Source organism: Echinops telfairi, unplaced genomic scaffold (genome assembly GCF_000313985.2).
Source record: "Echinops telfairi isolate 266 unplaced genomic scaffold, ASM31398v2 ScPeMD7_7467;HRSCAF=8505_1, whole genome shotgun sequence".
In the NCBI taxonomy this organism is placed as follows: domain Eukaryota; kingdom Metazoa; phylum Chordata; class Mammalia; order Afrosoricida; family Tenrecidae; genus Echinops; species Echinops telfairi.
In genome coordinates, this window is record NW_022111368.1 from 29,367,696 (window position 1) to 29,378,605 (window position 10,910).

Sequence of the window (10,910 nt, forward strand, 5' to 3'; positions counted from 1 at the left end):
GGGTGGCTGAGCACTACCAAAGGAGCCCCGGAGGAGCAGGGCTAAGCACTCAGCTGCTAAGCCAGAGACTGGCCGCTCCAACCACCAGTGGCCCCGAGGAAGGAAGACCTGGCAACCCGCCGTGGTAAAGAGCTCAGCCTCTGTCCTGCGGGATCTCGGAGCCAGAATCTGCCGACAGAACACTCCAGGAGCCAGAGGCCCGCAGAGACACGGAAGGGACGTCCCCCCAGAGCCTCAGAAGGAACCAACTCCACAGACACCATGACTTTGGACTTTCAGCTTCCAGACATCTGAGAGAGAAAATGCACTATTGTCAGCCACCCAGCGCGGTCATGTGCTGAGCAGCGCGAGGGACCCAGCAACAGGGGAATGCAGCGTGGCTGTCTCCATCTTCTCCGGCCCTTCAGTGTCTCCCCTCCCTGCGACGGCACAGGGTCTTCTATACGTCACGTTTATGCCATCACTGCTTCCTTTTAAAGTTTTATTGAGATGTAATCCCCATATCATGCCATCTAACAGTTCAGTCATGTCAAGAGTTGTCCTGTCATTGCCACAACCAATTTTAGAACATCTTCTTTCTTGTGCTCCTTGTTATTAGCTCCTTATTTCCCCCAACCTCCCCTGCCACACCCCCAAGGGACCATGAATCCGGGTACTATCTCTGTAGATTCACCCAGCCTAGAGTCCATATACCAAAAAACTTACAAAAACGAAAAACAAAGAAACCTCAACGCTAACATCAATAGCATAATAAAACACAGAGAAAACCTCAACCAAAAAGAAAGCAAAAAATATGAGACACTAGAACACATGTAAGGGGTCAAAGGGAAGATCAGATGATAAGGTGTTACATGTTAACCTACCTACGTCAGCCGTACACCCCTTCTCAAGGTTCCCATCTCTAGTCTGCGTTCAGAGGGGAGTCATCCAAGGGAGGCGCAATTCATGTGTATTCCCACCCTCCTCCCACCTTCTTTTAACGGATACAACTGTAAATGGGTCAAAAGGGGGATCAAATAAAAGGTTATTTGACTCTACTATAATTGTCTCTACAGAATTCCATCTCAGCTGTGGTCAGAGGGAATTTCCTGAAGGCTTAATCTATGTCTGGACCTTGCAAATGGGCTTCCAGTGTCCTTGCTAACCATCTGCAAACAGAGTGTTCACAATTTAAGCTCTGATACCATTTTTCCCTTCAGATTTGGATTATATTGTTAATAATCCTTGGACCGCACAGGCTGGTGGGCCTCTTCCATGTGGACTTCATTGATGCCTCACTTAGATGGCTGCTTGATTGAAGACAAACCCCAGACGCTATTTAAGACCCCAGACGCTATTCTTTCTGATAGCTGGCCCCCAATATGGCTTCTTCGTCATGCTTTGCTATAGCTCCCATATCTTCAGTGATCTCTTTATGAGAGCGAATTTCAAGCAGGATCATGTCATAAGTACTAATTGTTTTTAGATTGGGGCTAGAATTAAGTGTGAGCCAGATCCAGTCCTGTATCTGTGGTTTATACATGTCTTTGGTTCACCTTAGAGACATCATTATGTTAGAGAACAATGTCAATCATCTCCCTGGGGCATAAAGTGATTCTACTGAAAATGTCATTAATTGAGCTAATGGTATATAATTTAAAACACAGTTGACCAAAGGAGAGTACACAAATATAAACTGGCTGTGAATCATAATACACGAATTATTGACTTGTTACAGATTAAACTCTTAAGTGACTGGACATTAATGACACAAACAATGGGTGTTGGCGAAAATGCAAAATATTCAATAATATTCACTGACAGTGGCAGAAGCATGCCTACCAGATTAATACATAATAAAGCAAGGAGGGCATAAAATAGTCAGTATATGATAGTCCTGGGTCACCATCCATTGGGCACCCTCAAGGCAAGAGATCTGAGTGCTAAGTCCAACACTGCCAGTTCTATACGGTTGGAATAGCACCCATCTGCTTCTCACACCATGATGTTGCAGCCTTACACGAGGGCTACAGGTGAGTATAAGGCAGCGCCAGGTTCACTTAGTGGGATTTCCACATCCAGTCCTGGTGTGACCTATGAAGGATGTCGTGTGCCTTGAAAAAACATGGTCTAAAGTCTCTGTGGTCTACAGCACATGGGCTAGGTCACCAAGGGCTGCATAGAAACTAGGTCAAATGTGTCTAATTAGACACCTATTGCCAGGAGTATTTTCCCCTTGGGTTCTAGATGAGTATTGTCGAGCATTTTTTTTCTTGATGGGAGGTTGATCCGCCCCACCCCCACCCCATTTTCCTACTAATAGAAATGTACTTGCCTTCTTATGTCAGCACTTCTTATTATTGGTGCCCCTGGGCTGACTCCCACTCTGAGAGACCCCATGGGACAGAGTGGAACTGCCCCCTCGGGTTTCCTAGGCTGGGAGCTGGACAGGAGTGGGTTGCCTGCTCTTTCTCCCTTGGGGCTCCTGGGTGTGTTTGAACCACCTTTCAGTTACAGGCTGACTGCGGAACTCTTTTACCACCAGGGCTCCTCATGCCATCACCTTGGGAGTGCTGCACATGAGACCCGGGAGGGTCCGCGGCTACCCCTCCACCCAGAACCAGTCCTCTGGGGAGAAAAACACAAAGGACTCTCGTAGAGGAGGACCCAGAGGGCCAGTTGGTGACGCAAGGGGCAAAGGAAGGTTCTTCTGCAGCCACTGGACTCTGGGAGTTCTCCCCTCCTAGGAATGCACTTGAGCCAAGGATCTCACCCGAGTTAGTAATGAGCAGAGTTGGAATTGAACTCAGTTCTTCAGGTGAAGATGTAAGTAAAAAAATATCACCATTGTGGTTTTCATTCATAGGTGCATGGGTTTATTCCAAACAAAACGTATTGAAGCATGTCTGTTGTCAGTGGATGGCTGCAGGCAATTCTCTTCAGTGATATACTTGTCTTCGTTGTATTAGGATGCCTCCCAGAAACAAACAAACAAACAAATCTCCAATAAAAATAGCGGCTTCTGAGGGGATCTACTGGGCCAGTTAAATTCAACCCAGAGAGGTCACCTCATAAAGTTATGGCAATCGAAATGATAATCTTGATAGATTTTCTTGAAGGACACAGGGCAATCATGGGTGCTTATTATGAAGAAGTTTTAAAATAGTGAGAAATTTCATCTGTGGTCAAAAGGCCAGGAAAGTGTGCTGAGGAATTTTTCCCCATTAGGGAAACTCACCTTCCTGTTCTTCAAGGGTAGCGAGCACCATCCTGTGAGGATTTTATTTGAAAGCCTGACCCCATCCACCCTCAGCCCTGATCTTGTCCCTTCAGACTTCATTTTGTTCCCCAAACTCAAAGAACACTGTAAGGGAACATAGTGGGAGTCCCTAGAGGATGTCAGAAACTGGCTTGTGGATGTGGGCACATTGAAGAGTACAGGCTTTTTGGGGAAGTCCCTGATGTAGAGCCGCAAGACCAGGGTTTGATCTATGATTTTCTGTCTGTGTGTCAGCCCTGGTAGTGCTGTTGGGTAAGCACTGGGCTGATAACCACCAGTTGCTCCCTGGGAGAATGTTGGATTACTATCTACTCCTATAAAGACTGATAACCTTGGCAACCCGACCGAGGCTTCCTATGAATCTTGAATTGACACAGTAGCAATGGCTTTGACTTTATCTACGTGTCATTGTTGATAAAATCAGTGATTTTACTCATAGCTCTTCCTATAACTTTGGGGTCATACCAGGAAACTGTACAGGTTTTCAATGGAAGGGAGGGTGTTTCTTCCCCTAAATAGGGCCTTCATGACAGAGCTAAGGGTCAGGGTTTTACTACCTAGGTGGGAACTACTCAGGGACTTCAACTCCCTGCTATTGAGTCGGTGCCAACTCATAGTAACCCTATAGGACAGGGTCCAACTGCCCCTGTGGGTTTCCGAGACTGTAACTCTTTACCAGAATAGAATGCTCTCTTTCCCCTAAAGAGTGGCCAATGGTTTCAAACTGCTGACATTTTGGTTAGCAGCCCAATATGTAACCCACTAAACCACAAGAGTGGTATGATTAAGATCCAGTAGAATCACATAATAAAGACAGTAATAATGTTAAACAATACAGTATGTTTAACAATGGGGTGCAGTGAATGATTTGATAGGACTCTTCTAGCCATAGTCTGTAACTCCCACCAAGTGACTTTCCGTGGTAAGAGGTGAGGAAAGATGCTGATGGAGTGTAAGGTTCCTATGTGAGTGACTGTTAACAAAACTAACTATACCTGTGAAAACATGTAGCCCTAACACAGAGACTGGTCAATTTTGCCATTCTGCCTGGTATCAACGAATCCTCATGTTAGTCTGGGTAGACTAGGGAAACAAATTCATAGAGACACTCAGATGTGTATAAGAAAGAGCTTTATATACAAGAGCACTTGAATATTAAGAAAACACCCAGTTTGATATTAGCCCTTATGTCCAATACTAATCTATAAATTCTTCAGACTCATGCAACACATGCAATGACGCTGAATGCAGGATGATCACAGGCCAGTGGGTGGAGTCTTGTGGATCCAGTGGCGGTGGAAGCATCTCAGCAGTGGTAGGAGACTTCATGTGGTTCCTTCAGCTCCAGAGCTCTAGTGTAGCTCCATGTGTCTTCTCAACAGCAATGTCTCACAGGGAGTGTGTGAGTGTCTCGCCTCCAGCAAGCTATTTATCCCCTTAGTGCCTCCAAATGAGATCATCAGGCTGTAACCTGATTGACAGGCCAGAACTCCACACCTTCACAAGTTGACACCAGATTTTGTAACTACCACACCTCTCAATAGCAGGGAGGGGCAATCACAGCACCATCAAGAAATAGAGCCAGAAGTGGGGCATGTCCTTTGGATCAGATATCTCTCTGAATTAAACCTCCCAGATCCAGGAACAGAAAGCGGTGGCAGAGGGGTGGCAGCAGCAGACCCAAGAGTTAGAGGCCTAGACAGAGCAGTGTGCTTCCTGGCCCACACAGTGGGCAAAACTGAGGGAGGGCCTTTGGGCAGGAGCATTGCTAGCAGAGTGAGGTGCCTCCAGGCACTTAATTGGGGAGCTGGGTTTGCCGGCCAACAGAGCCAAAGCCAAGTTGTGTTGAGGGTATAGGGGTGTCAGGTGCCCTTTAGGTGTTTACTGACAGCAATAAAAGAGCTCTGTAATATTGCCAAAATAGAGCAGAGGATAGACCAAGGTCAGGGAGAGGCCTGCCCTCCAGCACAGCAGAGAACAGATTGGCTTGACTAAAGAATTGGTCTTGAACATTTCTGATCCTGGATTGTGAGCTGTGACTTCCCTAACAAAGCCCATACCTGTCTTATCTGTGACCTCTGTGTGGCCATTGCAGTGAATTATCAAACTTGGCCAGAAGCAGAGAGTACCTGGGAGGGATGGCTGGTGTCAGATTGCTGAGGAGGTTAGAAGGTGGGGAGCCGTGCGAGATCCCTGCCTCATAGGAACTGGCCTTGTCCTGATGTGGAGATTGATGATCTTTTCTCCTTGTGAATTCAGAGGAAGCCCATGTCACTCCTCCCACACTATTTAACAAATAGCAATAAAAATACAGATTCTTTGTCTGTGTGGTGTCATTGCAAGGCCAGAGCTTTGTGGGAGGAAGAAGCTTAGCTGAACTTGGTGGAGGTGGGCCAGGGCAGTGGGTGTGGCCAGCCCAAGGTGGGGCTGTGTCCCCACAGTGGTGGCTCTGGTTGAAAGGAAAGGGCAGACATAGAGCATCCCTCAGGGTGCCAGGGCTTACTGGGTAGTGCCCAGCTCAGTTTCCTCCTCCTCTCTGGTTCCTCTTCCTCGCTCCGCCCCAGCCGCTGTCGCCCCTCCCAGGTCTCCAGACCACAGAGCCGTCTGCATGGCTGAGTGCAGTGCAGCGAGTGTCTGGAATTCGCTGGACTTGCAGGCGTGTGTGAGGCCTGGGCCAGTGAAAACTCTGTGTTTTTGGACCAGATGGATGTGAGCCACTTAAGGCACCCTGAGACACACTCCCTTCTAAAACGAGGGCGTCTTTCACTTGATTTGGGGGTAGGTCATGTTTTGAGATTTTGTTCATTGGCTTTTCTTAAATCCAACTGGACCTTGTCACCTGGATGTGGGAGACTCTGGCGGGCAATCAGGGTGTCACAGGAACCCCCTGACTGTGGCCTATGAAGGGGAATTAGGGCTCTCTGGTTAACCAGAAGCCTACTTTACATTAATAACCAGGAGGAGTATCCCCAGGACACAAATGATTTGACAGAATTGAAGCCAAGTTTTCACAGTAACCACAAAGAAGTAAACAACAACAAAAAATTATACAGGCAAAAGCAAACCCAAACCCTTTGCCATGGGGTTGATAAATCACACACACACACACACACACACACACACACACACACACACACACAGTACAAAAGAAGTCCGCCTTGGCAGTAAAGAGGAACAATAATGGGATAAGTCACACAGAAAACAAAAAACACAATGGCCAACATGAATTCCTTCTTTATTGTACTTACTGTGACTAGGAATGGGTTAAATGATCCTCGCGAGTCAGAGATGGTGGACTGGATTTGAAAACCACCCATGTGCGTGCTGGCTATAAGAGACATACCCCAGGCACAGAGACGTCGAAGGTTGGAGCGGAAAGCATGGAGAAGGTGGGCCAACGAGGTTGAGCTGCCCCTTCTACCACAGCCAAGCCTAAGTTTTGCAACTTTGATGCAGCTTCTCTCTCTCCTCCTTCTGCCTGGGCTCCTTCCTGCTGGAGCGGTGATCCCCTGCGGAGAAGCCCCGTCTGGCGGGAGGAGGAGCCCGGGTCAGTCTAGCAGTGGAGAGGTGAACAGGGACTGGGGCGACTCAGCAGGGAGTGGGGGAGTGTTTGGGCTATTGTGTGTCACACTGAGCTGGCTGGCTGTGTGGGCCCCATCAGGGGCCAGCTCTTCCTGGCCTTCAGATACCTCATTCCCTCCTGCGATGCTCAGAGAGAAGCCATGAGCCTCGAAGAACACCGTACTGTCTTGTGATGTCACCTCTGGAATGTCCTGAGCATTTGGATGACCGCATTTGGCATCAGATCTATACCTGGTACCTCACGCTGGTATGGCTTTCCGTTGAGATAAAGCAAACGTAGGGAGACAGGGACGTAGGCCATTTCTGCTTCGAGGACTCGGGAAGGCTTTTGGGTCAGCTAAGAGTGGTCTTGATTTCTGTTCAGAGACGGATGACGCCTCTTAGTGACATCACACCTTCTTTCAGACCCAGGTTTTGGTAGTGCCCACGATGACCCAGAGGGGAAAAAAAATACAAGACAGTACTGTGGTTTTCAGGTGTGAACAAGAGGCCCCCGGTGGGGAAGCAGATAGCTTCTTAGTTTCTCCTTGCCACAGAACTCCTGGCCCAATTTTACAAGAAACAGAGATAACAGATCTGAAAATCTAGAGAATCCAATCAGTGTTTCGGCATCAGGTAGGGATTGTTTCAGAGCGTGTGGCCTGGCCATGTTAGGCAGACTAACACTCCTCTTTCTAAAATCCCACACAGTGTGAGGGACAAGGCACAGGCATCCTGGCCGTAGGTTCTAATTTCAGGGGGGCTACCAGCCAGCCGTGTGTGTCTAGGGAAGGCAGCTTTGCCACTCTTGGACTAGAGTTAGGCCAGGCCAGTCTATAAGACTTCTGATGCTTCAGGTTTCTATGACATTCTGAAATGACCGTCTAGATTTTTTTAGGGCAGAATTAGGACTGGGTCTTGGAACAAATTCATGAGAAGATCCTGGGCACAAACCAAGGCCTACAAGATGATTCACCAGCATCAAGAGAATTAAGCCCCGCTGTGTATCAGTGGCGGTGTCCTGGCGGATAAGTGAGTGATGAGTTGGGCTGCGAAGCACAAGGTCAGCAGTTCGACACCACCCACCACTCCAGGGGAGAAAGATGAGGCCCTACTTACAGGCATCTACTCCTGTAAAGACTCCCAGTCTTGGGAACTCACAAGGGCAGTTCTACCCTATCCTACAGGATCACCCCGAGTCAGAATTGACTCAGTGGCTGTGAGTTTGGCTTTTTGGCTAAATCAAAGAAGGAGCCCAGAGGTTAAGTCCAAGATTCAAACCCAGCCGGTGGCTGTGAGGGAGAACAGACCTGGCGATCTGCTCCTGTGAAGATTACCCCCTGGGAACTGTCCCATTCTGCCCTGGCTGGTCACTGAGTGGGAACAACAACAGTGTATCCAAGAGGAGTCCCTGGGTGAAGGGAGTTAGGTGCTTGGCTGCTGACTGCACGGCTGGAGGTTGCGGTGCCCCCAGAGCCGCCTCAGAAGAAAGGCCAGGCGATCTCCTTCCACACACTCATCCTCAGAAAACCCCGTGGAACACAGCAGTTCAACACTGACCCACAGGGGCCGGTGAGAGTTGGAGTCCACTCCATGGCAGCTGCCACTTATAGGCTTTAGGCAGAAGGGCGAAGCGAAGGGGTGTGCCTGCTTTTCTGGGAGATTCAGGTCGAGCCAGGAACTTAGTGAGTCCTGGCAGGCCTGAAATGCCCAGGCTCCCTCCTGCTGTGTCCTTGGAGGGTGGTTCTCTTGACTGGGTTCCTACGGCAGTGATGTCACAAAGGGCAGCCTCGCTTCCCTAGTCGTCCTGTGTGAAGACCATGGCGGGGCAGCCCCGGGGGCTGAAATGTAGCGTGGAGGAACCCAACACAGAGGTAACAGTAGGAACGCTCCTGCAGGCTCCGCCGCCAGGGGCATCTGTATTATTCTTATTTTCCTAAAGTTAACCCTTAAGAACGGTCACAAAAAGGACACGTCTTAGAAAGAAACCATTAGCATCCCAAGTGGGTGGGTTCTGATTCCTAGACACCCCATGAGTATTGGGATCAAACTCTGCTCCACAGGGTGTGCCGTACCTGGTTTTTAGGAATCGGATTGCCAGGTTTTTCTTCTGCCGTGTTTCGGACTTGAACCGCCAACTTTCACCTGAGAGGGCAAGCTTGCGTGCATCAAAACCAGTGCCGAGCTGGTTCTGAATCATGGTGACCCTATGTGTCGCAGAGAGGACTCAGCAAGGTTTGCTTGGCTGTTTGCTTTATGAAAGCAGCTTGCCTGGTCTTTCTTATGCGGTGCTTCTAGGGAGGGGGTTCATACTGCCCACATTTTGTTTAGTTCAGTGTATACACTTTGTACCTTCCCTGGACTGTGATTGGCGTTATGATCTTGTTGTTCTTTGCTTAGAGAGGGAGGTAATTCAAACAATTAGACACATATGTTCGGGGGAGAGAAAGCTCTATGAAAAAAGAACATTCTGGATCTTTGTTTTTATAGTCTCCTAGAACAGCGGTTCTCAACCTGTGGGCCGCGACCGCTTTGGGGGTTAAACTACCCTTTCACAGGCGTCACCTGATTCATAACAGTAGCAACATGACAGTTATGAAGTAGCAATGAAAATAATTTTATGGTTGGGGGGGTCACCATAACATGAGGAACTGTATGAAAGGGTCGTGCATGAGGAAGGTTGTGAATCGCTGGCCTAGAACTTTATGGAGGTGCCCTGGCTTAGCCATCTGCTGCTAGCCAAGGATGCGTGCTTTGACCCTCGCTGCTGCTCCACATAGGAAAGTGTGGCAGTCTGCATCTGTAAAGATAGCAGCCTCCGAAACCCCATGGGCCAGTTTTATTCTTCCCTATGGGGAGGGTCACTATAAGTTGGGGGTGGGAAAGGCTGGGGCTTTGGTTGGTATAATTTTCTAACTTAGCCAGAACATAAGGTCACTTTCTCCTGTCTCCCCGCGCCCCCCCTCCCTCAGGGAACCTGTGTGAAGTCTGATTCCCTTGATTCACTGTCAGTTTGGCCACTCTACCTTCAACAGAGCCGTGGTGGTGCAGTGGTTATACATTAGACTGCAATCTACCAGGTCAGCAGTTCAAAACCACCAGCAGCTCTGAGGGAGAAAGACCAGGCTTTCTATTCCCACAAAGCGTTCGTCTCTGAAACTCACAGAGACAGTTCTCGCCTGCCCTATAGGACCTCTGTGATTGGTATCGACTTGGTGGCAGTGAACTTGGTTTTGGCTACTTTCAGCAGAGGAGTCCTGGTGGCATCGTTCTTACATGTTGGGCTGTCAGCCATTTGAAACTACCACCAGCAAGGCTTTTTACTCCCATAAAGATGGACAGCCTCAGAAACCCACAGGGGCAGTTCTACCCGTCACATAGGGCCGCTGGGAGTCAGCATCGACTCTGAGGCAGTGAGTCGGCACCTTCAACAGGGGCATGGTTCCCTCGGCTGCTCCTTGGCTCCATGCATTGCTAGAACACAGGCACAGCATTCGAACTCAGGGTGGGGGGCGGATAGGAGCTAATCATGGGATCAAACAATCAAAGAGGACTTCTTCCTGTGTATGCTTAGCTAGAAGTTCCCTCCCAGCTCCCAGAAGTAGGCCCAACAGTAGAGAGCACAGGTCATAGCACAGGTGCAGACACCTGGGAGCTATGGGGCATTCATAGCTTCCTCCATCAGGGCTGAGCATGACTGGTGTTCTGACCAAACCAAGCCAAACCAAACCAAGCCAAGTAAGACACCAAATCTGGTCTGTCAGTTCTGGCTCACGTGCCCGCATGCATTACACAGAAGAACGGCTCCCTAGGGCATATTCATAGCTGTAATCTTTATGGGGCTTTCTAGGAGAAAGGCCTAACCCTCTGCTCCTGTAAAAATCACAGCCTGAAATATGCTATGGGCAACTCCACTCTGTCGTATCCAGCCACTCTGAATTGGAGGCCCACCACCACCACCTCCACCACCAACACCACCACTAACACCACCACCTCTACCACCACCACCACCACCTCCACCACCTCCACCTCCACCACCACTTCCACCACCTCCACCTCCTCCATCTCCACCTCCACCACCACCTCCACC

General features: G+C 49.0%; 1 protein-coding gene across 1 annotated transcript in view; it reads left to right on the forward strand.

Annotated features, from left to right (window-relative positions):
* The first annotated feature begins 7,013 nt into the window (after positions 1-7,013).
* CBY2 (chibby family member 2) overlaps positions 7,014-10,910 on the forward strand; it is a 19,675-nt gene continuing 15,778 nt past the window's right edge. The window contains exon 1 of the mRNA XM_004704482.2: positions 7,014-7,088. Coding sequence (XP_004704539.2) covers positions 7,014-7,088 — 75 coding nt within the window. The remainder of the gene's footprint in view (positions 7,089-10,910) is intronic.